A 26,975-nucleotide genomic window follows, 5' to 3' on the forward strand; every position below is an offset into this window, starting at 1 on the left:
CAGTCTGTAACTCTAACCAGGGCATTTTTAACACCACAGCTTCAAACAACAGCAGGAGCAAATCTAAAACATTGCTCTGAGTGGTTTCATAACATCATTAAAAGATTTCATTTTAATTAGATCAATTCCCCCTTTCTTTAACTTTTCAACCTTTCTCTCCAAAGTTCTACAAGGCAAAGGGTGAAAAGACTAACTGAATCAAATTAAATATTAAAACATTGAAATTGGCATTTTAGAGCTCATGAGGAAAACACACGGGGAAAAAAAATCATGAAAAACATGTATTTCATGCATATTTTAGATTTTATTTTAAGACCTTTCCAAAACTATTATGGATATTCTTAGTAAGAAATATTATAGGCTGTGTTGTCTCCCAGGGCAGCTAAAGTTTCCAAAAGGAAGTTCAATCTGTAATACATCTTTCACATGTTATTTTAATAAAAAAGCAAATATCATTTGTATGTTTCCACTGCTAAATGGAAACTCATTGTTTGATCATGTTTTCCTACATCAGCAAATACATTTAGAAAGAATAAAGTAAACTTTATTTCAGGTTACACTGATGTAAAGCATTATGTATATGTTAAAGCGATTTTAAGTTGAATGTGAAAATAGCTTAACTGGTGTCTCCCTGTTGTGTGGCTCTGTGTAGTTTTTTTTTTACATTCATGGATTCATTTGCATGTATTAACATGTTTGCAGCTTTTGATGTTATTAAGCTCTCTTATTTCTCCTCACTCAAGAGCTGAGGTACTTTATTGGTGATCAAGCACTGTGATCTACAGAAGAGTAGATGAAAGAGAAATTACGTTTACTTAGTTTGCTGTTACCATTTCTCCAGAGCAACTTGTGCTTTGTATAAAGAAAGTCAAAGGAAGCTGTTCAGCGCATATAAGCATTGATCTGCATTGTAAAACCAATAGCTCATTCGTTAATCTGAAACACGCTGAAGGAATTATAACAAGTCTTCGCAGACTTTAAATGCTTTGTAGCATGAATGCAATTTGTCTTACTAAAATGTTGTCCCTGGTATAGGTAGAAAATGGATCAATTCCTTTGATGCCTTGTGGTACCGTAGGCAGCATATGTTGATCTTGTGTGTTCGTCTTGTTTTTGAGACACAGCGAGCACTGACTTTTTTGAGAACTGTGCTTTGGTTCAAAACCCATATGAATGATGAAATCTTGATTTGTTAACTGCCAAACAAAAGCAGTGTTAGAACTAGGTTTCTTGAGAAAATGGCAATGCTGTGTAGATGAACCTTGTATAAGTTTTGTAGGATGAAACTAGAGTAAGAAGTTCACTGCTCCTATCTGTTGGTTAACATGGGGAAAAGGTAGCTACCAACTAGTCTTCGTTGATATATCATTTCGTGCAGAATTTTTGTGGTGATGTCCAGGGCCCTCTCTTAACTAGAGCTGAATTCTTAATTGGTTGTATATATACTAAGAAGAGTTTATTCCTTTTAATAAACAACTGAAGTCAGGAGGAAGCATTCTGCTGAAGTTACATCCATGCCATTTTTATTTCCCCACAAGAAACATGTGCCAATCAGCAGATTGTGTGGCTAGAGGTGATGTGCACTGTGGACTTAACTGTAAAAATTGTTACAACCTTTGGAAAGGGAAGGATTGAGGCAGCTGATTTATGCAGCTGTAGCAGAGTTTACTCATCAGTGCAGTAGTCAAGAGAGGATTTTTTTTGCTGAAGTTGCATCATTGGTAATCGAGCTCTTGTGAGTCCATCCAATCATGGTTGTAACACAGAGGCTCAGGTGATGCAGCTTCAGTTCAAGGATGGCCATCACTTCCCTATACGTCTGGCCTAAACTTCCCTGTGGCCTGAACGAACACTGGGAGTTTAGACCGAAAGCCCAGATGCGAAATCAGAAATAGCTGTTTAAAGTAATGGGATTGCGGCCATCTTCAGGTAAATTTTCTTATTGGTTATTCAGGCTATAGATGACAAAAGAGTTATGGGGCAGCTCCTACGTGGATGAACATTTTACTTATCGTTCGTTTAGGTATATTGTTGCTTTGCTTACTCCCACTGACAATACATTCTTGTCCTCAAGAAATGTTTCTCTTGATTCGTGCATAGACTTGATGTCTGTGACACGGGTAGTACTGCATGTGGGAGGCATGCGGGGAAAATACTCAGGAACACCAGTAATTCTGGTCATGGTCTTGAGTCTTACCTGTTACCTGTTCATGGCTGGAGCACAATGTCTTTTCTTTCCTCCACATGTAACTATGAAAGATTTTATGCCATTCTGCTTGTCAGATAATCGTGGTTTCTGAGTTCAGTTCACAGAGGGCTTTGTTGTTATGACTGAGGGAATGGAAGAATACTATGAGCAATTGATACTGGATTATTTAACTGAATCCCAAATAAAAAAATGTCAATAGCAACAACCTATTATTTGGTAAATCCAAGTTTACCAAGTCTGTGGGAGCTGGCAAGAAGTCCTTTGACAGTCAGACTTCTATTTCTACCTCTGACTGTAGAATAAAAGTGACTTGGTTCCCTTTGGAGACTATATATGGTTCAGTTTTATATATTGATCAGTGTTTTAAAATGCTTTTAAGGCTTTTAGACCAGGTGGTATTTGAGGATTCAGTTTCTCTGGTCCTTTGTGAGCTGTTAGAGTGCTATGTTATTACTAAGTGATTGACAGGGCATACTTGTGTTTTTGTCACCTACTTTTTATTTAATGCAAAGAAGTGAAAGAGAGGAAATACAGAAAAACACATTTATCAGGTTTTGAGGGTTTGTATCATTATTTCTAAACCTCTTTGCATGTTTTTTATTCTTTTTTCCTAATGCCACTGTAGAAACTGAGGCCTATTTATGAGGAAATTGAAGTAACTTTTCTGAAAACTGTTCCTGGAAATAATTTTTATTTTACTTTTATTTTTTAGTGGACTGCATAATTTGCCAGACTCTTCCAATTCTTTGTTGATTTGTATACCTTTTAAAAGTTGTGGGGTTTTAATGTTTGTACAACATGTTATTTGTTAGGAATATAACCTGACATCTCTTGTAACTTCTCAGCCTCAAAGCACTTTGTAGGTGACCTAATTGATACATCATATAAAAAATGAAAAAGAACGAAGCTGCTCAATGACTCACAACGGCACTATGTGATAGTTTAGGACAGGAAGTGTGGAATAACGATGTGCAGCTGGATCTACAGGATGAAATTAAATAGACAGGAAATACTTAACCAAGCTGGAATTTAACCACATCCAAAGTGGAATTTGGTGTGGAAACTAGCACCTTTAATTATATGAAATTTTTTCAAAGGGACGCTTATGATCGTATGCAACCACGATCTTAATTTATTTGTGTTGACACTGATTTAGTCACTGATTGAATCAAATTTTACTTCCCTTGTGAGAATGTCAGGATCCTAATTGTCTTTGTGCAATATTTAATTCCTGAATGGAAATACATTTATGATTTTCCAGGATCAAATTATCAATAATGATTGATTTTGGAACTATCTCCCCTCTATTTCTTCTGTTGTTTTACTGCAACTATAGGATGTGGACAGGACTGACTTTGGTCAGTATTATGTGAGCATGCATCAGGTAAAGCACAATCAAAACCCTTCTCTCTATCCTCTCTGTCCCTGGAACTTTCTCTATAACCTGTCACACAAACTTAACTTTTTTCATCTTGTTATTGTAGTGCCCTGAGCCTTGGACAGATCCAAGCCCCATCAGAGTGCTATGCAAGGAAGTATTTCCTGTTGCAGAGCGTGCAGTACAGAAAGTACATAGAAATAAGAACATGGTGGTGATGTTGGTCTGAGTATCCCAGAATCTCCGGTGCTAAAAGTTTTATAGTGGACCTAGAAAAGGAGAGGTTTATGGGAAGCACTTTACTTGCTTTTTATCCCATTCTGGGATCTGGTTTTACCCCATTCTGTCCCAGAATGGGGAAAAAACAGATAGGTAATTGTGGTGAATGCTCACATATAATCTGGTTTAAGATGAGTATGAAAGCTTGGAAGAGGAGCCAATACTTGACTCAGTCAAGGAAGAGATACATGGAAAATGATCTGAATAGATACGGGCGGGAAATTATTTCTTTTTCAAGGACAGTTGGAATAAGGTGATGAGTGCTCAGCTTAAGCTGCATGACTAAAAAGTGAAGGAAATGTTATGCAAAAACTGTTAGAAGAATTAAAGTGAAGTCCTAAGAAAAACTTTAATTGAGAATGTGGTTTGAAAGTGTGAGTCTTGTCTTGGACAGATTAAGTCAGGACTTGAACAGTGATAGATGGGGAGAGAGAAAGGTCTTTCCACCATCAGCTTAAATATGTATATAGTAATGATTACCTGGAAATAGGCTAGAGGTAGAGGCAGTGTGAAGATGCCTCTTTTAAACCAACCTGTAGAGCCATGTTCAGTATCACTGAGGAGGATCTTTCAAAAGATATGCTGAAGGAGTTGTTCGAGAGATAAGAGCGTCAAAAAAGGGAAGAGTTATGAAAGTCAATAGAAAAAGAGCACTTCAGAAAGAAGAACATGGACAATGCTACTGTAAGGTGATTAATGAAGAGAAAACAGGTACTTAGATTTTCAGGATTGGGAAGAATTTATTAGAGACTTTGATTATGCCTTGGTGATGCAAACTTGTATCAAAGATTTACTGTAGCATAAAAGGAGTGGAAAGTGAATATGGGTTGGAAGTTGATGGCCATATTATGGAAAAACAATGCAATAGCCAAAAAGATAGCAGAAGGGAACTTGGGAAGAATCGAGGTCCATTATCAGTGGATGAAAGGGCAGCATAATGTAGTAACCTGTTATTTTTATCATCTAACTCTAATCACTCATAAATTATAGAATGGGCTACTTGAAAATTAGATACTCTTATATTTTCTTTTCTATTGTCTTGCCTTCTATAACCATCCTTTCATTTTCCTTGTTAAAACAGTTGGCACATCTTTAGCTTGCTAAGTTGCATGTTGTGTCATTGGTACGTTGAGGCACATGTATCAGCACAATTCATAAATGAAAGCAGCTGGTTTCCTCTGCACTTAAGAGAATGTACAAACACACAACCAAGATCTTCAAATCCTCTGTATGCTTTGGATACAGTTCCTATCCTGAAAAGCCATGCTGTGATTTCAATTAGTGCAGATGTGCAGCAAGCCACCTTATTGGCTCAGAAAAGAATTCTTTTGTTTCAACACTTGAACTGCTAGATCTGGTTAATGTTACCAAATGAAATAAAAAAATAACATCACACCTATGGTATTAGTCTTATACTTCAGTATCTGAAAAAGCCCTGGCAGGGGAAAAAAAAATGTTGTCATCTCATAGGGAAAAGCTGAATTCATACACAGGAACTGCAGGATTACTTCGACATTTTACTAGTCCCCTGTAACACCAGCAAGTCCCATAAATGCCTAATGGAAAAACAGCAGAAAATGAGATCTGCAGCAGGCCTTTAGAGATCAAATTTATGTTGCTGAACACTTTTTTCAGGTCAGGTTTAAAGGTCAAAAGAAAGTGGATAGATTAAATTTACTGATTTTGCCAACTTTAAAGGCCCCTTTTAGAGGTTTTCTATTTCTACAAGAAATCCCAGTGTGCTTTTGCGTAGTTTTCTGCTAGAACTGAAATGTATAGGATCTTTATTGTCTTTTTCTCATGTGAGAAAGACACTCATGTAACAATACTTAGTTATCCCCAGTGTGCCCTTGAGCAGCATCCTATTTAGATCCAAGGTATGTTATCACCTTGAAGTGATTAATACTTCCTATTCATAAAGTTTTTTAGTGTATATTCATTTCATATGCAGACTAAGACTCATCTATCTCAGGGCCAGCTGTGACACCACAGTGACAAAAATAGTTACCCCAATTCATTTTCACACTTGCGTTAAAATTTGTCTCCCTATTTCTCACACAATATTTTTCCCTTCTGTATCTCCAAGCAGAAAAACATCTCCCAGTGAGCATCACTAACTTTTACACTCTGTGCTCCCTTAAATGTGAATAGAATCTAATTATAATATCCTCAGTTGAGAAGGAAGAAAGAGGAATACAAAAACTTATCACAAAGGACATTCTAGATCATCAGTCTCTGCAAACACTAGTAACAAAATGAATGACTGGAAGTGGAAGGATGACTGTGGACAATATCTTCAGAATCCTAAGTAATTTAGGCATAATGCCAAAAATGTCATTTTTAGAAACAAAACACTCTCTTTTCTACAGGGTAGTAGTATTACACAAAGACAAGTTGAATTAGGAGCTTAGTTTCTGTACGTGAAGCAGTGCTGAACAAATAGCAAGTTTGCATACCTGTATTTTGTTTCCTGTATTTGTTTATGTTGAGTTATTTCATCAGTCTTTAATTCTCTGAACAATTCAGTGCAAAATTGTTCAATATTAGCTCCATGTCAAGTCTTAATACTTCCCAATTAAAAAAATTTTGACCTAGCCTCCTCAGCATGTCCCCTTAGGAAAATCTTAAATGTGGAGCAACTACAGTTGTTCTCTCAGTGTATATAAGTACTTGTAAATTATCATGCTTAAATTCATAGTAAATATTCACTCAAAAAGCCTTTTAAAAAATTACTTTTAATTGCTACCTTGTTTTAAACTTTCTAATGGATACTTTTCTACTATGTGATGATTTTTAGGACATGAGGGTTTCAAAATAGTTCAGAATTCTATTAGTGTCAAATTCAGCAAAGACCGTAGACAACTGTTGGCTTTCAACTGTGTGAGTTTCCTATACACTTTTTAACATTAGGTATGTCTTTGGATATCTTTAAAGATAAGTACAGATTTAGCAGTATTTCTATCGTTCGAAGTATGTTATTAGCCACTTGTTTTAGAAAAGCTTTTGATACAAAGCTAAAACCACTAAAGAATGTTATTCTCGCAGTTTGGTTCTTCAGCAAAGCTTCTGCTAGGATTTGAAGAGCTAGCTGTGATGAAATCTTTGTGTCTTGCATGTAGTCCTGTGGGAGGTTTTGGTGTTTGAACTTGGCTGCTAGTTAGGATAATTTTCAAACTCAGCCAAAGTGGACATCATAATTCCAGTTTCAGTGCTAACAGAAGAATTTACTGAAATGGGAGCCCAAATATCCAAGCACTTTTAGTGAAATATAGCTGTGTTTTACAATCACAAACACAGAAGATTTTCTGACCAGATATGGACCTTGCTGAACTAGATGAAATAAAACTTAACGCTTTGCTTTCAGCTTAGGAACAACTCCTCACAAAACATGCATAAAGTTAGGGTAAATTTGAAAATTCTCCTTTCAGAATGGAGCTGATGGGACAAATTGTAATAAAATTGAATACATCTGCAGTGGTATCGTATAACAACCAAGAGGCAGACAAAAGAAGTAGGAATTCATTGGAGGAATCCATCTGACTTTTCTTGTGGGCAGAATTACATCTGGCATTTGTGAGGGTGTGCCATTTCCCAGATCTTCTCAGTATGTTGGCAGACTATTTTAATAGACTTGGATGTTCATTTGGGAAAGCATGATCTCTGAATAGATACATAATTCACTGTAGTAAAACCAAGGTACAAATCTCCTCAGAACAGACTCCTGCCATAAGAAGAATATCCAAAAGCAAAGACAAATTTGTAACAGGCAGTCATAGAAGCAGACCAAGTATTACTGTCGCAAAACACCAGACATTCAGAAGATATTTTATAAAAGTTTAGTTTTTGAAAGGGCTCCTTGTGATCGATATCCTCTTCTCAGAACATAGAATTATTATGATGGTGGTTGTGGAAAATTGCTGGTCAGCAGTGCTATTAAATATCTAAATTCTAAAATGTATCAGAGAGTCTTGAAATTGTTGAATATTTTCCAAGGAGTATTATTCACAGTGAATATTCGAAAGTTCCTTTGCTTTGACATTAGAGTAGACAGGGATATGGCAGGGTACGTGAGATATAAGCCATCGTTGCTTTGGAGAGTAGATGCCAGAAAAGCAGCTTCACAGACTTCTGCAACTCCTGTGCATCTGAATGTAATTTGTTGGTAGTAAATAGTGTCAGAAGACAACTTAGATTCTGTTTCTTACGTGTATGCTTTAAGTACTGCTGTGCCACAACCCATTCTCTGAAATCTGCTTTTTCAGCAGCCTGAACAATACCACAGTATTATTACTCAGAGGTTATGAATGTGTATTAGACTAGATTTCAGTACTGTTGGATTTGCAAAGTCAAGTGCATAGCTTTACAGGTCTGAGGCTCTCATTCCAGAGGAATCACGTAATTTAACTGCTTCTAGACAAGGCCAAGGGTGCAGTTTCTAGTAAGTAACAATAATTACCTCTGGATAAACCTAGCAGTTAGGTGACATAAACATATTCTCCCATAATTTTTTATATCAGTTTTAAGCTAGGAAGGTGTGGATGAAGCAGACTCGTAACTGGTTCTAGTTCACACTGGAAGAAATCAGTTGGCTGCTGGCAATAGAAAATCATGACTCTCCTTGTTGGGTATTTAGTGTCTGAAGAACCCATTTGGTCAAGCTGGAGCCTAAGACCTAAGCTAAATAATTCACAGTTATGTTCTTTCTGTTGGAGCAGTTTTGTCTGGTTTGGTGCCCAGAAGGGAAATTTCCCATCAGTCTGCATGTCAAGAAAGTCAACTTCTAAACTTAAGTTTAGCAAACATTACAAAATCAGGACTGGTTTCACTGTTGGCACAATGGAGCTCATCTGTAAAAGCTAATGTAAAGCCTTTGCAAGCAAGAAATTTATCCTCTTTACATTTCTGTTTTGTGCTTTGGTGAGTTATTGAAAAAATACAGGGTTTTAAGCATTGGTGCTTCGTAGCATCCATGGAGAATATGTATATGGGTAGGCACATTAAGGATCAAGTTTACTTTCACAGGAGCCACTATCCAACAATAAACAAATTTTCTGCAAGTGTCATCTGCAACTTTTATGAAAATCTGTCAGTGTCCGTTTCTGGTACAGAGGAACTGTGCTGGTTGTGCTCAGAGCTGGAGGAGTTTTGCCGTAGAAATGCAGAAGGGGCTGAATGTGCCCACGTGGTACTTTGACCTGAGTGACAAATTAGAAGGAATACCTCTTCAGCCCGCCTGGTGTCTTTTTGGGTATGGAAACAATGAACAAGCAATCCATTTGTTTGTGGATCCTGGGTTAATTATTGATGAGGACAGGTAATATTTTATAAACCAGTTATTGCTATTTATTAATTTTTTGCATTGAGTTTCATGGAGTAAGATTTCCTTACTACAGAAATATAAAGCATAAAAGGAAAAGGAGAGAAAGGCAGTTTGTGCTTCAAATTAGTACATCTAAAGTGAACAAAGCCATCCATTGTGTTGCTTTCGTGTCACTGTTGTTAGATATTAATTTGATAAGGACAGAGTATGTTAAAATGGGACTGAAAAAAAATGTTGAACCTTTTTTTTTTCCTGACTGCTTTATCATACATTATAATGTTTATTGTTGAGATAAAGTACTCTCTATTCAAGCAGTAACAAGTTTCATAGGAGAACAAAAGTAAGCAGCACTCAAAAAATTCATTTTAACAAAAAGTATGAACAGAAAGATATGAAAACTATTGATTATGTTGTCTGTGGTGACATACAAACAAAGTGATAACTGTTCACATCTATGAAAGTTGAAGAATGGCAATGTCAGATTGTGCAAAGATTAACATAAGAATCTGACATCTTTGCTGAAAATTTATAATTACATTTGACGCTTTGGTAGAGATTGGAATGAGGGTGGAATCTTGTCAAGTAATTTTTTTTGTTGTTCATTTCATTAACAACTACTTAACCCTTTGATTAACAACCTTTATTGCTACGGATAGATGCGACTGTTGGAGAGGAGAATATATTGTCCTGTGATTTATAGCAGTATTAAAACATCTGTTTCAGAAGGGAGCTTCTTAAGCTTGATTTTGTTCTCCTGAACATGTTCTAAGTAGCATCATGTAGATGTTGCTTTCCAGTGAAAGTTTTGTCAGAATACCTGATGTGTGTCTCCACTGCTCCTCCTGAAATAAATTAGAGCTCTTTCAGAAAGTCAAAGAAATGTAAAATAGTTATCCTTGGCTTCTGAGTTCTGGCTTGGAGGTACCTTTGTCACTTTCTTTTCCTGTTATTTGTAGAAGTGTTTGATACCACTCTGCTATGCTTGGTTTTTTGCTAGACTCCATGACTGGGTTGGACCATAGATGTTGAGGAGGAGGTGTTGCAGGGGCAGGAGTAAAGCGAAAATCTTTTATTTCCATAGTTAGCTGTTCTGAAGAGAGAGCAAACTCCAATAAATACCAAACATCAGGCTTTCCTAGAAATAAAGGCATGTCATTGAAACATATACATAAAAATGCATCAAAAACTTGAGTCAGAGGCTTTCCATGTTTGCTTTGAGGAATGCATGCTGCATTTTACTTTGTCATGAACCAATAATTTTCATTCCCGTATGAAGACAGGCTGAGAAAGTTGGGGCTGTTCAGCCTGGAAAAGAGAAGGCTGCGTGGAGACCTTACAGCAGCCTTCCAGTATCTGAAGGGGGCCTACAAGGATGCTGGGACGGTTCTGTTCATTAAGTACTGTAGTGGTAGGACAAGGGGTAATGGCTTTAAACTTAAGCAGGGGAACTTTAGGATAGATATAAGGAAGAAGTTTTTCACAGTGAGGGTGGTGAGGCACTGGAATAGGTTGCCCAAGGAAGTTGTGAATGCTCCAACCCTGGAGGTGTTCAAGGCCAGGCTGGACAGAGCCTTGGGCGACATAGTTTAGTGTGTGGTGTCCCTGCTCGTGGCAGGGGGGTTGGAACTAGATGATCTTAAGGTCCTTTCCAACCCTAACTATTCTATGATTCCCTAAAATGAGGTTATTTATTATACGATTCCAAAATGTTCTAGTTTGGCTGCTTAAAAAGTAGAAATGATGTTTATTTAACATAAGGAATGGATTTAAACTCAGAACTGAGGAGGTGATTTTGAGGGATCCCAACCTCCTTTTCTTATAAAAGCACTAAAACATGAGCTTAAATGCTGATTTAAAAAGGAGTGCTTTTTCGTTTGTCTTTATTTATATGTGTCCAATATGTTAAAGCTCTTCATTGATATTCTAATCTAGAAAATCATGGTTCTAGTGTATTAATTAGCACACAAGTTAACACTGTTAAATACATTACAGTAGCTTTAGTTTCTAATTTTCTTAGTCTATTTCCAATGACACAAATTGGATGGGCAGAGATTCAAGTAAAGGGCAAAAAAGAGCAGGGAACATTTTTTCATAATTAATATTCTCGTAGCAGAGCTCATTACTGTCCAAAGGACTGTCTACATATAGGGCTGTAGGCATTATTAAGATCTCATTGACTTCATAATTTGGAATTCAAGGAAGCTCCATGTGAAGTTGAAGGGCTGCAGGATGACCTTAACCTCTAAGTTGTTACTCTACTAATGCATTTACATCATTCACTTGCAAAATGTTTACATTTTGTGGTGGTTATTTCAGGGTAAACCAACTAATTTCTTACATGATTGTAGAGGTATATGCAGTATCTGGGATGCTCTGCTCAAATACTCCTTAAAAGCTGATAGAACATTGGAGACTAAGTGCTTTGCCCACATGTTTTTTGGTCCATATTTTTCAAATATGCACAGATCTAGTAAACTGTGGACTTCTAGAATAATTCGGTTTGAAATGGACCACCAGAGGTTTATTAGAATAAATTCGAAGTTGCTTTATGTTCAGTCATTTCTAAGAATATTTCTAAGGATATTCTAATGTTTGACCCCTAATGTGAAAATTCTTATTCCATGTGAGATTTCTCCAGAAACCTACTACCCCCACAATAATATGACATTACAGAAAATAGTGTCTTAGCAGAGAAGTTGCCCCTGAGGATATAAGATCTAGAAGTATGAGACTAACACTATTCTCTCTGGTTACAGTAGTGCTCCTGCTATTAAAAGTGGGTTTCTGAGGTGTGAGCTCATGAGTTCATTAGAAACAGGAACTTAGTGTAAATAGTATTTGCCTCTGAAAAGCTAATAGTTAGGGGTATCTCCTCACCCCTTTGAATTTAAAGAAAGTGCTCATTTAGACTATAGTAATTAATGCTAAGCACTTACATAGCTTGTTGTATTCAATGTGTTCTGTGGAAAATTCTTATATCCCAAATTTTAAGTGAAAATATCTTTCTTTAGATTTTACCAACTGTCCATATTTCAACTGTATTTCTTAATAATTAGAATTAGCATAGGTCCTGATCCTCATTTATCTGTCATGCAACAGTCTTTATATAATGAAAATTAAGAGGCCACGCAATAACATTAATGTTCTTTTAAATAATTAATTTTAATGTGTGGAAGTGTGAGCAATAAATGTTTTATTGTAAACCCTGATGTGGTAATTAATCCAAGAGATTTGGACCTAATTGCACATTCATAGTAAATGTTATATTTGCTGCGAAAGAAGTTTTTTTGGAATTGTGGTTCTGGAGCTAGAGTTGTGAGAAGAGTGATATTTAAAAGGAAACGTTAATGCGCTTACTTTTAAACTTGGTAAGCCAGAAATTGAAAGAAACACACCCTTTATTATTTTGCCAATTACTTTTTTAGTTCTTTTGAGCATTTTACTGTGTGCTTAATTTTATGTAAGTGATGCTTTTATATTAAATTAAACATATCATAAGTATATATAGGCTGTTTAAAATCAGCGAGCAAATACCTTAGGGAGTGGGAGAAGGTATTTGTTTTATTAATCATTTACACCTTAATTTGCAAATAGCAGAAGTCCTATAATTCCATAAAACTTGTCATTGCTTTAATGCAAAGTATAAGTCATCCTGTGAAAAACGTTAGTTTCAGGGGCACTGGGTTGTGCTTTGGGCAGCCCTATTACACACCATATGAATTCAGATCTCCACGAAGCTTTAGAGCTGGTCTGGATTTTTACTGATATAATTTATGAAGTTTGGATCCTTGGTTTTTTTTGTTGTGTTGTGGTTTTTTTTCCCTCAGCAAAACTACATTTTATAAATACACTCTATGCTTCTGTGGTTCTAAATAGAGCTCTGTTTTGCCCATGGTGAGTCTGCTTTACTTAAACAGCCTCAGTTAAGGGATGAGTTAGCATTTGAATAGTGCAATAAGCTTCAGAAATCTTTTGTGCTACCTCTTGATCATTTCCTTTTTTTCTTTTCATACGTACTGTGCTATAGTATCAGTGTAGTCTTTGTGATGATATGATCTTTATTAGTAAGATAATATGCTTTTTCTTTGGGGCTCTTGAAGTATATTCTAACAATGATGGTAATGACTTTGATTAATATTTAATCCACATGCTGTTAGGTTCTTATAATTTACAAGATCTGAAAGGTAGGTGGGGGAGGGAAGAAAGGTTTCTGCTTAAGTGTTTCAGGATGAGAGTGCTTGGGGAAAACATACTTATGTTTTACTATACCTTATGTCTGTTTTCTAAGCTGAATTTAAGTGAAACCTTTCCTAGCATGACCACGTTGTTGACAGGGAAATCCATAAAGTATAGAAGTCACGCTGTGGGCTTGGGTTATTTTTCATGGCATTGGACTCATTCCTGTGTTTGTTTATATTACATAACAAACAGTCACGTTCCTCTGCATCACCTGGGAATCCTGACACTCTGAGGGCACAGGTATAGTGGTATTTACTAGTATAGAGCAAGAGGTTGGGGAGGATTCCTTTTTCCTTTTTCCTTTTCCTTTTCCTTTTTTTCCTTTTTCCTTTTTTTCCTTTTTCCTTTTTCTTTTTTCTTATTTTTCCTTTTTCTCTTTATCTCTTTTTTATTCTTTTCTTTTCTTTTTCCTTTCTTTCTCCTTCCTCCTTCCTTCTTCCTTTTTCTTTCTATGAGTAGGGGAACTAATATTTATAAATACAGCAGGGCAAGCCCAAAAAGTTACAATATTTCTAATATTTGTGTACCTAGTGACATAAAAGTGTCTTGCATGCACGCAGCAGAAGAATAACTGATGTGCAAGCTTCGAAAGGTTCTCCACAAGACTTTGTATAACCTTATCAAGTAATCTGCATTTTTACAAGATCTTTTGACACCCAGTCAGTTGGTGGTGATTAGTTACTTACACAGCAATGGTTGGACATTGTTTCAGTCTTTGAGTGTTTTACGCATACATATAAAATAAACCATTGTGCTGACATAAGAACATTTAATTAAAAAACATACTTACATCTATTCTCTTCTTGTTCAGGGCTAGTTGAATAAGCAAGGAATAGGTTCATTTTAAATGTTTACTTATACAGCTTTCAAACTGAGCATTAACTGTCTAGAGAATTAGAAATCTGCTATGCATTTGTAGTTGTATAGATTCTCTCAATTTACTAATATACTGTAAATATTATGTACACACCAAACTTGAGTGAATTCAACATATGGTTGATGTTTACATAATTAATTAGATGCCAAATTATATTAATGGAGTTAGCCATACACAAAAAAGCACATGTTGCACAAACATCAAGGGCCTAAATTAGCCATACCTTATTCCATACTTCCTGAAATGCTTACTTGCCAGGATAGGGACCCTGTGCTTGTGCTTGAAATTGTGGAAGTTAAGGTTGAAAATCAATTATCTTATCATGCGAAATCACCAATAATTCAATTACCAATTTTTAGACTTCTGGTTGTTGTTTCATTAATCAGTAGTTGGTATGTCTGAGACTACTTTTGGGTCTGAACACAACATTATCCTCATATTAATAGGTCAGGCAAACGTAATTTTGATAAAAAGTTATTTTAGAAAAATGAAAGGTGAAACAGTTTCTTTAATCAAAAATTTAACAAATATTTTAAGATGCATTGCTTCTTTAGTATGGATTAAATTGGTTTTCAATGAAGAAGAGTGGCAAAGTGTTCTTGAGGTACTAGGAGAAAAGAAGAAAAGTGGTTTGCTCTTTATCATAGCTTGTTTGTTTTCCAGTTTATATTTTATTGATGGTAATACCCTGTACTTTATAATACCTTTCAACACAGAATTTCAGTCATTTCAGTAATGTTAAGTAATTAAACCTCCCACGGGTTCTGTCAATTAAGGTTTTTTTTATCATTGTAACTATTTTGCAAGTAAGTAAACAGAGACAAAAAAAAGGTTGAATTATTAATCAAAGTAATAAAACCTCCAGGCTCCTATCTCCTAGATGATATTCAGTGCTTCCTCCAAAATATTGTTATAAATTCAGTATAAATAAAAATAGACATCTCATTCACTGAGCTTAATAAACTCATGTAAAACTGTATGCTGAACTTTAGAGCAAATACAGAGATTTTTTGTTTCCTCACAGACTTTAGGGAGTTACATCAAACCATCATCCTAAGATCTTAATTCATCTTGCCAAAATGAGCTTATCTAACTTTGTAGTTCCCAGAGAAATAGGAGAATTTTTTATTTGAGATGACATTTCTCTACAGGAAACCTAAGTGTATTACTGCTCTCTCACACTTGTTTACACCTTCATCTCATTGTTAAAGTTCTTATCTGCACTCTGTGAGTACACATCTCATAAGTAAAGTCACTTATTTATTTGGTCCTAAGTATGACTTGGAAGAACTTCCTGGAGTTCTTCCTTCAACCAATAGTAATCAGAATTGAAAAAGATTTCCAAATTGTTTGAAATGAAAAAGAAAATGCTAATACACACATAAAATAATTATTTTCTTCAACATCAAATGTCAAATATTGGAGATTTTCTGCTACTGTTGTAATCTGATAGATACTAACATGGCAGCAATCAGTTTGCTTCAGCAACAAAGGAGCTGTTCAAGTCTGAAAGCAATCCTCTCCTCTTGACATGTTGGCACCATCATAGAGGAAAATGTCACAGTCAATATAAGCACATTTACTGACAGTTAGGCTTTTTCCTATGTTACTGAAAACTGTTTGAAACTCTGCTTTTATCAAAACCAGAAACACTGGCCACTCAGAATGATAAAACAATAGTTTACAGCTTAGTCATTTTCCAGTTATAAAGCAATACTTTCACAAAAATAAACAATGCATACAGGAACAAGCCAAAACAATTACTCAGAGAAATTGTTGCATTCTTGCTGTCCTTGCTTCCTGATTTAAAACAACTGTCTCCAGTAGGAACTGGACGAAAAGCAGCGGGTTTTGTTTCAGTAAGTAACCACTTGCTGATCACTACAAGATAAAATATAGGTCCAAAATGCAATTGATACTGTGTTAGGACTTTGTAAGTTCTTAAATGATCTATTACATGAAGAACAGGTACATAGATTAAAATAATGCTCATGTTTTCACTAATTTACAGACTGAACATTTCCCGAGTGGATAGTTACGCAGAGCTTTTGCCCTTCGTAGAGAAGGTAAAAAATGACTTAAAGCACAAGCACCTTCATTAATAAAGGTCATGTTGTTTATTTAATTTGTGGGGGTTTGTTAATTATTTCTAGAGTTTTTCCCACGTTGTATTTTAATATCTCTGTCATTTGATACGACTCTGTCGTATCTCAGTAAGGAAAATAATTTAACAAATAATTTCAAGCCAGGAACAAGTTGCAAGTATAAATGCTCAAAACTCACAGGAAGAGGTAAGGGGTCAGTAAGTCTGCTAACTTGATAGTGTTCCACATTCCAAGTATTGTGCTGAGATATTTCAGTGTTGAGGATAGTTTTTAAATTGTTCCCTGTTCTTTTTAACTCACATAAGTACTAAGGCAGATGAAGAGCTTCTGCTCCAGCATTCCAGGAAGATTCCTTCTGGTTCCTATTCCAAAGGAAGATGATTTCATTGCCTTGTCTCACAGTGGGTGGGACATGGACTGCACCCAATCTGTGCTCTGTGCAGTTCAGAGGCTAGAAGACAGAAGTCTTTCAGTGTCTTCTGTTTGTGAGGGCACCTGGAAGCCTTGTGAAAGTTCTGTCTGGAACAGTTACCTATTGGTTCATTCTCCATCCCAAGAATTGCCATGTGTTGCAGCTTCATCCAAGCCCTGTTATTTCTGCTAGACTGCAGCAGATGAGACTGATGGCAGAGCAGAACTGCAGGAAGTCTCTTCTGCCCAAGTGTGTGGCTTGAAGTTCTCTTTGTGTACAGAATATAGGAAACTTAAAGCAGGTCCAAAAGCTCTGAGCTGGTTATGTCTGTCATTTAACAGAGCAAGTTCTTTTGGCACCTTAGCAGTCTCACTCTTTCACTGGAACTGCCAGCATACTTGAAGATTTCCATAGGCTTGTACTGAATCACAGTATTTATCAGGACTGTCACTACGTAACTGTCAAACTTTCTATGTGCCTGAAAAATTCCATCCTTTAGATGGATGAAAGTGTGATGTCATAATTGCATTTTTATGTAAATGCTTGCTGTAAAATAATTGTGGATTAAACGGTGTGTTCCTTTCATGTTGGCATAATATAATTTGTCTTAAATGGCAGCAGACTGTTGTGTATGTGTTGCTGAAAGTTAAATATTTTGATTCACATTTGCAATTTATTGGTTTTACATTGTTACCAAATGGCATTTCAAAAACAGCTCAGAACACCATGGTTCAAAATCCTGTCACTCACATGATAAAGTTATTTTCATGTAAACTGCTCTGCAAGTGGGAGTGGCAAGGAAAGAGGAAGAGCTAGGAAGAAGAGCAGGCAAATGCACTTTAGTGGGTAGTAGTTTTGAAAACAATCCTAATTTTTATTATCACTGTCTGTTCTTATTCAAACATAGCTCTGTGCTGTTAAGCGATAATAAATCCAAAATTCTGAAGTTGGTTGTTATCCTCTCGGGCTGGATTTGTCCACATGTACATGGGGTCACACATTTCAGATTTGGCTTTACGGAAATACTCACTGGCTTAGAAAAAATAAATAATCTTGGTCGTCATTGTGCAAATACTGTATGTATGTAATACAGATGAATTCAATGCAGGTATGTTATTTCATGTGAACAAATGATGGCAAGACTTCTCAGTTTGAACAGAACACCTTAAACAGAAATACTTTCACCAAAGCCAGAGTTCTGGCTTCATGTGGTCCTGCGACACTGATTCTGTGCTGACACTTGACACTGTAATTTGCTACCCTCACGTCTGCTAGAGCTAGAGCTGTATAAACTTAGTGTAGCTCAGAAAAAAACTTTTGGGTCTGCATATGATAAAAATGAGAGAGATGACTTGTAAAGACTAATTGCTTCTGTGGAAACCCAACAAATCCTGGTAATGCTAGTGTCTGTAAAAAAAAAAAAAGACTTGAATGTAAAAGACTACATCCTACATTCACAGTACCCTGGTATATTTTAAGAGGTGCATCAATGAATTCCTGAATATTGTAAAAGTGAGATTAATATGATACTCTCTCCTGACTTTGCCTACTGCTGTCATGTGCATCTTAATACTGAATTTTAAACGCTCTTAAGTTACAAACAAGCTACTGTATCACTCATATCCATGTGTTTGCAATATACCAATGTATTTTTGTTGTTTCTTCAGTTTTGATTCTCTTTCTCCCATGAGAAAAATGTTTTTTCTACACCAAAGGACTGGTTTTAAACAGAAGGACTGCTTATAGTACATAAGAAAACTATTGTTGTGTTATGCAGGTATATATGCACAAGTATGCATATAAATAATTCAGTCTTATCATCCTGTTTTCCTTGTGTGTGTATTAGCTGAGCCTTGCTTTCTGGTTTGTGGTACAATGGTACCTTCCACCTGGCATAGAAAAGGGGCTCATTATGTTTTGAGCAGCAGAAAATAGCAGCACATCACAAAGCAGTAGCATCTGGTATACTCGGTCTCAATCAGTGCAAGCCAAAGGAATACTGCATGCTGGTAGTATGTCTGATAGCCTTTAATGTTTAATAGGTTTCCTTAGTACAATATTGCTGCCTTTTGCTTTCTTTGACTGCGCTGTCCAATTATTATATGTCCTTGTATGTACAACATTCACAAAGATAGATTCGTGCACAATGATTTCATTTCATACACAACGTAAGTTTCCCCGGCTATTGGAATTTATGTATGTTAACAGTCTCATCCTTTGATTACAGAGATTTTCCTTATAATTTTTTAAGGCATCTTTGGGTTTTGAGGGTAAAAAGGTTCCCAAAACTCTCAGAAGTAGACTGAGGTCTGTAGGTGAGTATAGAATATCTCTGAAGGGCCTCTTAACCTTCTTGTTAGTGGGAATACAGCTTCTTACTAGTGAAATACAAACTCCTTTATACCAGTGATACTGAGAAACGCCTATTCTCACACCCAAAGCTAATGTTGGCTAACAGTTAATTGTTAGAGTAGGTAGGAGTGGTTGACAGAGGCACTCCTTTATATACATGTGTCTGGACCAAAAGCAGTGGCAACCGCCGAACATGTGGACTGTGATTATGAGGAAGCCATGGAGTGGCTTTGTTGCGAATCCCAGTGAAATACAAGAAAACCTATTTTCTTTAGTGGAGTTCATTCCTGTACCAAATTGTAGCACACTGCAGTAGCATGGTCTGTGACTTACCTAGTTACAATTCAAACTTAGGAAGCTGGGTTCTTGAAACTATACTGGCCATAGCTGTAATTGGAATGTCACTAAAATAGAACAAACCAATTTAAATACTTAAGGAGGGGATTCTAATTAGATTTCTTCAAACCCAAATCTGTTCAGCTCAATTTTATACTTTTTCTTCCTTCTTCATTAATTCCACTGTGTGAATTGTACTACTGTAACTTTTTTTTTATTATTGCTACAACTTTTTTTTCTTGTTATACTTGGCGAAGAGTTCTCATACACACAGCTCTTAATTTCTAGATGTTTTAATGTCAAATAGTTGTTTAAATAAAAGTCTTGGAAGAAAGCAATTAAATGGCAGAAGTGATTTTTAGGAAACCCAGAAGACAGAGCTGTAGCCTTTGAGAGTTCCTGGCCTTTACTTCGCAGGATCTGAAAAGCAAGCTCTCCTATCTGCATCTCAGTACTTTTATGTTGCCTTTCCAAAGAAAAGGGAGTTGGATACAGGCCTGAGTTACGTCTCATGAGGATAGTGTTCTGTACCTTAAATTACAATCAGATGTGGTTTAGTTCAGATGAAGTTTTCAGCCTAAAAATGGTAAGAAGCCTAATTATTTGACCAGGTTACTATTTACGCAGACCACTGTATAGCAATCTGTGATTTATCCACAGCTGGCAACGTGCTAGGCTTGAAAGGTTTTTATTTTCTGTTTGGAACAGTTTTTTAAAAATCCAACTCTGTTCATTAAATGAAAAACTAAGAGATGATGCAGATTGCTATGGAGACGAGATGTTATATAAACTGTTCTTTTAATTCTTCAGAATGTAAAAATAGCAAAGAAGCCTGGATGTTTACAGGCTTCCAGTCGTTCAAGGTACTGAGTAATTCCACAAGATGCAAAGCATACTTGTGCCCTTTGGACTTTTATTGTCATGTAGCGAATCATACTCCAATTTTTAAATCAATCATGTATTTGTTAGACTAGAGAGCATGAAGTAAGCAAAGATAAATAGAAGTACTTTCTAAGTAGTCTTTAATCTGTAGACTCTTCATTATAATATTTTTTCCAGTGAGTAGAATGCTAAGATGATCTGTTAGCTGAAGTATGCAGGATAAAAATACAGATATTCTGTGATCCAAAGACATAACAATATGGATAAAAAATGGAAAATAAGACTATTTCACTACTATACCTTTTAGAATGTCATGGTGGTGATGTTACAGATAGAACTGAGAGGATGTTCTATTTATCAGACCCCCCCTCAAAGCTGTTTGTTACTGTGACTTAGACATTGTCTCTGGCCTTAAATTTGACACTTGCTGCTCTTGCTTGAAAATTACTATTATTCACTGAGTTTTGAGAACAGTTAGTATAATTGTTTTGGGATTATAAAAATGAAACATACAAAATTTGTTTAGGGTAAAGACTAAGCATTTGTCTAATTAGTGGATTAATGAAACTGTGGGGGATCTTTACATAACTCCTGGAACATGTGCTGTTAAAGTAACCATCTGCAATGCTAACTTCAAAATGGCAGCCTTCGAGTGTTCTTTATACAGGGTTGAAATTGGCATTCACAATTTAGTAGACAAATAATTATTTCTGGTTAAGTTCTGTTTATTTTGTTTCACAATTGATACTTGAATGTTCATATTCAGAATAAAGAATAATACTTTGGGGGAGGGAGGTGGATGATAAAATACCTGTGCAGAAACTTGGAAAACCTAGGGTTTTCCTGCAAAACAATGACAGCGTACTCAAAATATTTATTATAAACAAGGTAATAATTTTTCAGGCAAGGGATTTTGTTAATTTCCTAACTGTGTATAAAGCCATCATACTGGACTTCGGAATTAAGCAGCACAGTCTGATTGACTCTATTACTAAAAAGGGGCATTTAGCATTATAATATATCACTTTTTAAAATACAAGCATTAGTCTTAGCTGCCATGAGAAGGTGTACTACATGGAATGCAGAGGTAGGGAGTAATGTTTCATTTCGGAAGGCTCTGATTCTACCCAGGTTCTTTGTTGCCTCCATAATACCTTAATGGAAAGGAAGTATTTCCAGAAGTTTTTATCAGGGTATAGGTATGACAAAGGTGGGTCAGGGGAGACCTTCTAGAAGCAGCATACTTCACATGGTTCCTAATATGAAATTAGTAACATACATTGATTTGTTTGGATGCTTGCAGGGATTCTTCCTGACGGTGTCACCAGAGGCAGTATTAAAAGTGGCTGCTCAGGCTTCTGCAAACAACAAGATCTTCAGCTTGAATCTTTCTGCACCATTTATTAGCCAGTTCTACAAGGAGCCTATGATGAAAGTCATGCCTTATGTTGATGTCCTTTTTGGAAATGAAACGGTGAGTCTTACAAAAGTAATTGAAGCATTTCTCTCTTGTATCTAGCTGTTTGTGTCTAGGAGCCTGCTTCGTGGTTCTCTGTTATTTAGAGAGAGAGAGAGAGACTGACCATTTCAAGTGTCACTAGAAAATTAAATCCATGGTCATAGGACTGTGGTATTTCAGTAGAAGCCAAAGATGTCACTTGACCTGTTAGGGGCTTGCAACTTCCTCATTCATGAGACACATGAGCAAGTTACTCTAGGTTAGAAGAGGAAATATCCAGCACATTGGCTGCTTTGTAGTAACTGTCCATGTGCATGATACAGTCACCCCAAAGTTAACTCGGCTGGAAGAAAACATATGAAGGCCTACTGCAGAGCTGCTGAGGCTCTGTAACTTATTTCCATACCTATACTATGCTTTTAATAGTATTTTCTGTGAGGAAGAAGACTCTTTGGGGTGAAGTGGGAGGAGAAAACTAAGAAATGGTTGATAGTTTTAGAAGGTTCTCATTGATTTTATGGTAGATGTACTGGCAGTCCATCTAACGAAGGCTTACCTTTGCGATGCAACAGGTAGCAAACAGATTATATGAAATTCTGCCTGGAAGTCCATGGTAGTAGACCAAATGAAGTCAGATTTCACTCACTGTAGTGTTATCACTTTTTGATTTTTTTTTTTCATTTCAGTGCTCTTAAATATTTATTTGTGTGGTTAGCAGAAAAAAAGTTAAAAAAAAAAAAGCCTTGGAAAGTATGACACATCCTAATGAAGTGTGGGCTTGTCTCTCAAAATAACTACAGTAGTACAGGAAAATTATGGAAGAGTGAGTTATTCCTGTCAGTAGTTATTCCTGATGGTCACACAGGGAGTTTCACCAACACAAGTCAGTTTTCATGGTATAGTCCACATATCCACAGTGACGGCTAACGTTGTTAGAAATCTAGGACTTTTTAAAATGAAGAAAATGGCGACTTTTTAGATGCAGTAGGATAAGGAAGACCTTTTTAACTGTAGTCAATGATACAGAAGTATTTTTCAGACATTTTGTTGCCAACTATTACTTTTATTCTGTCTTTCACAATCCATCCTTGCAAAGATGCTACTGAATATTTTGATTTAATAGCGGTATAATCTCAACAAAAATATAATCTTAGAATGGTTTGTGTTGGAAGGGACCTTAAAGATCATCTAGTTCCAATCCCCCTGCCATGGGCAGGGACACCTTCCACTAGACCAGGTTGCTCAAAGTCCCAACCAGCCTGGTCTTGTCAGGTTTCACAAGCTAAAGTAATACCAGGTCTAGTCAGTGTTCGGGTGCAAGGACTTCACAGAAACTTCTGGGATTAAACCTTCCTCGTCTTCTATATAAATATTGCTCCTCTGACCTATCAGGCAGATTTGGATTATAGTGGTTCATTAAGTGCTGTTTTTAGAAGATAAACCAGAGGTTGTTACTTTTTGTATATGTGCACGTTTTATAAGTAATAGTCTGTTATACTGATGACATTCCAATTTTAGAAATGATATTGAGACTACCTTAACTTCCCCTGTCATTTCAGTTTGCTGTGCTATTATTCACCTGCTGGCATAAAATATTGTATAGGACTGTTGCATGTATTGAAGTTGAAAGACTCCCTGCATTTTCTGTGTATAATTTCTGAAGCTTTTTGGTGTCTTTCTGGGTAAACAGTACTATTTAAACTTAAGTGATCATCCTGAAACATGGCAGTTTGATATATATACTTCGGAGTACCAGCCTCCTATGCTTTGTTCCTTATACTAATCAGTTAAAACCCTGGTCATTTTTTAGTCTCTACTTTCTGCTAGATAAGCTGGCCATTGCTGCTTTTGAGTTCTTGAAATGCTCTTTGCAATGGTTTATTTGCAGTGGTTTATTCTCTTGTCTTTCTGTGTGACTTTAAACCCCAGCATTGGCATGGTGTATTTCTTGGGTTTAGTAGCTGCTGTAGCTTGTGATTGTCAGTATTTCTGCTCTCTGCATGTGGTTTGCGATAGAGTAGTTGCAAAACTCAAGAAGATCTTATTCTGACATGTTCTGCCTTCTAGTAGCTTCCTCCTTTGAGTCTGAGGTGTTTTGTTTTGGTTTGTTTTTTTTTTAGGGGGGGATTGGGTTTTGGGGTTTATTTTCTTCCTGTATTCATTTCATCTATTAGTCCATTATGGAATTTTTTGTGTGTATGTATTCTTCGATGGGCAGTGAACCACTTCAGCTAGCCAGTGCCAAATTTTTGCTGATTTACTGTGATTGCCTTTTAACTTTTGCTGCGTTTTCCATCAGTTTTGCTAGTTTAGTTAAATACCGAAAATGCATAAGTTAACATATAAGCAAGGCATACTAAGTGGGGTGGTTGTTACTTTATTAGCATGAACAATACTCTTAGACACAATCTTTATTCTTCCCTACATTTATCATCACATTATAGACCAATACAAATTTATTGTGAAGCATTGAGCTCTTTGTTTTTTTGAGTAATAGAAAAACATCCATCTATTTTGAGTAATAGAAAAACAGCAAAATTCCAAATTGCAGCCATTCCTAAACTAAAAACAATTGGCAAAGTGATTTTAAATTACATCTTCTACTTAAAAATTTACATCTGAATGAAGATTGGTTATTTCAAGTTTCAGCCAGATGGTAATTAAAATGGGCAAGTTATAAGCCTCTCAGAATAAATGTTCTAGTTGGGAATGTAAATGCCAGCATACCCTTAACTGCAGTGGAGACACTGAACTCTGTGATAACAACTCAGTACATGTATGAGTTTCAGCATTATCTCAGTGACCACTGGTGTTTTGATCATTTGTTTAAATGCCTTTTATAACTAGTCAAACATCTTCTCTTGGATTTTTGATACTTACTAACTGTACTTCATTTAATGAATTTAGTACAGAACATTCAGAATAGGAATAATTATGTGTTCATTGCTGCTAACCAATTAGGGCCATTCTGCAGTCATTATCTAGCGATACATGACTGAAGAACTTGATTATTGTCATTGCTTTTAATTTTTATTAAATTAAGTTTTTTCTTAATAGTGTCATTTTGCAAATGGTTCTTAGCAATAATACCTTCCAAGGTACCATAATCACTGGATAATTAACCTGCCAGGATTAAGCACACTCTACTTTGCCTCAGGATGCTTAACTCTCAAATAAGGTCAATTATCTCCTGATGATAACTGCTTTGTCACAAGTTGCTGCTTAATTCATCTGTAAAAGCTCACCTTAGAATACATATTTTACAACTCAAAGTAACTTTCAGTAAGAGAATGGTCAAAGGAATGAAAGCTTTTAAAATAACATGGCCATAAAGAGTTGTGTAATGTTTCCTACACAGCACTTACACAAGGCAACTACAGGAGCCTAAATTTGCATATATTTGTTTCCCAGACCTCTTTCTGCTTATCCAGTTAGGGCTAAAGCTTGAGGTCTCTGATATGCTTGATCTGTCGGAGTAAATAATGGGCACAGGAATCTGAACTCAATTCCCAGTCTTTCCAAGAGATTTGAGTTCAAATGGCATCTTGTCAGGGTAGGAACTACTTCTAGGGGGAGTAGTCTGAGTATTTTGGGATGTGCAGCTGGATAGCAGTTTCCTTTCTGGGGGAGGTCTTCAGAATTCAAGGGACACTACAAAGCCTTCACATTATTCATCCCTGCATGTGGCAGTCGTTCATGACTCAGAGGAATATTTCTTATGATATTGATGTGGTAAAGATCTTCTGGATTCTCTTCGTCTGTGCAGGCAGGACATTGCTGAGAAATCTTAGAATTTAGACACCTTAGAGTATACAGATATGCTGAGCTCCTCATCTATTGCTTTACAACAAAACCCATAACCAAGCAGTGTAACTTGCAGTATGCAGTGTACAGCAATCAGTAAAAGTGGAGGAGGTTATGTAGAGGAGAAATCATGGATTTTTCTAAAGCACAAATATAATAAAGAAAAGGAAGATAACAATTATTCTTGGAAATCAGATCTTCCTCTCCAGTGTAAAGAGCTGTTAGTTTTAAACACGCAGTCTCTGAACAAGTTAATTACAGGATTGTAAGCTCAAGTTCTGCAGACAGATGCTTCTGCAAACTCATTGGGAAACTGATGCTGGTGTGACAGCAAATGTGCTGAAAAGAAAGAAGGTTGTGCGCAACACTTCTATGTTTTAAAAAGCAATGGCAATAGCTTTAGTGGTGGCTCTGGAGTTACAAATCCTGAGCTTTAAAAAGAGGGGTGCCTTTGTATGCAGTATAGTATTAAACAGGTCTTGTAATCATTTACTCTTAAAATTATACTGAAACGGTACATTGTGCCACTTTAATTTAAAATATTTTCAAGTGAGGTTTGAAACGCTAACATAAACATCCCTACAAATATATGTGGTTTTGACACAGCCTTTAAGAAACTTTATTAGCCTTTATAAAGGCAAGTTTCCTTCATGACATGCAACATTCTCTTAAATAACAAGGAAAACCAGTTAATTTAAAACTGATAACAGTGGTTAACATGCTTCTTGTTTTGAGCTTGCAGTCAACCTGTAGTTTTGTGCTTATTTTAACCAGGGGAGTAAATGGACGCGCTGTTAAGTTTTCAGGTATTAAACCGTGTTCAGCACACTAGGATTTACACCATCCAAACAAATTAGGCCATTCCCTTTCTGTAACCTATAAAGCATGTTTGTAAACAACTTTCACTCCACATACTTTGATATATTACATTAAGATACAACATTGTGTACAACCTTCAGTCCCATCTGCGAATTTCCTCTGCTGGTGTATCACCTGGGACCAGACTGATAACTGCAGGATTAGGAGCCTGCCCACAGCTCACAAGAATCTTGAATGAGACGTAATCACTTTTGTAACATAAATAAGCCTCTCATGGTGATTCTTTTTAAACTGGTGTGCATTTGTAATGGCATAACTGAATTGATCTGAATTTACGCTAGTGTAGTTGCTACTGTTGCTAGTTTTATAGACCTAGCAGATAGTTTTCCACACTGCCTGAATGTTGTTTCACACTGCTGAATTGTCTGATTCTGAGGAAAGGATTAGGAGGTAAGAGACAGGTGGCAGATGTAATTTGGTGTGTGGAGGAAGAGAAATACAGTT

General features: G+C 36.3%; 1 protein-coding gene across 1 annotated transcript in view; it reads left to right on the forward strand.

Annotated features, from left to right (window-relative positions):
• The window catches only part of ADK (adenosine kinase), a 154,429-nt gene that overhangs the window by 51,727 nt on the left and 75,727 nt on the right, over window positions 1–26,975 (forward strand). Inside the window, exon 3 of the mRNA XM_010014982.1 lies at window positions 21,693–21,863. Within this exon, the coding sequence (XP_010013284.1) occupies window positions 21,693–21,863 (171 nt within the window). The remainder of the gene's footprint in view (window positions 1–21,692; window positions 21,864–26,975) is intronic.

The sequence above is a fragment of the Nestor notabilis genome, unplaced genomic scaffold, assembly GCF_000696875.1.
Source record: "Nestor notabilis isolate BGI_N333 unplaced genomic scaffold, ASM69687v1 scaffold5980, whole genome shotgun sequence".
In the NCBI taxonomy this organism is placed as follows: domain Eukaryota; kingdom Metazoa; phylum Chordata; class Aves; order Psittaciformes; family Psittacidae; genus Nestor; species Nestor notabilis.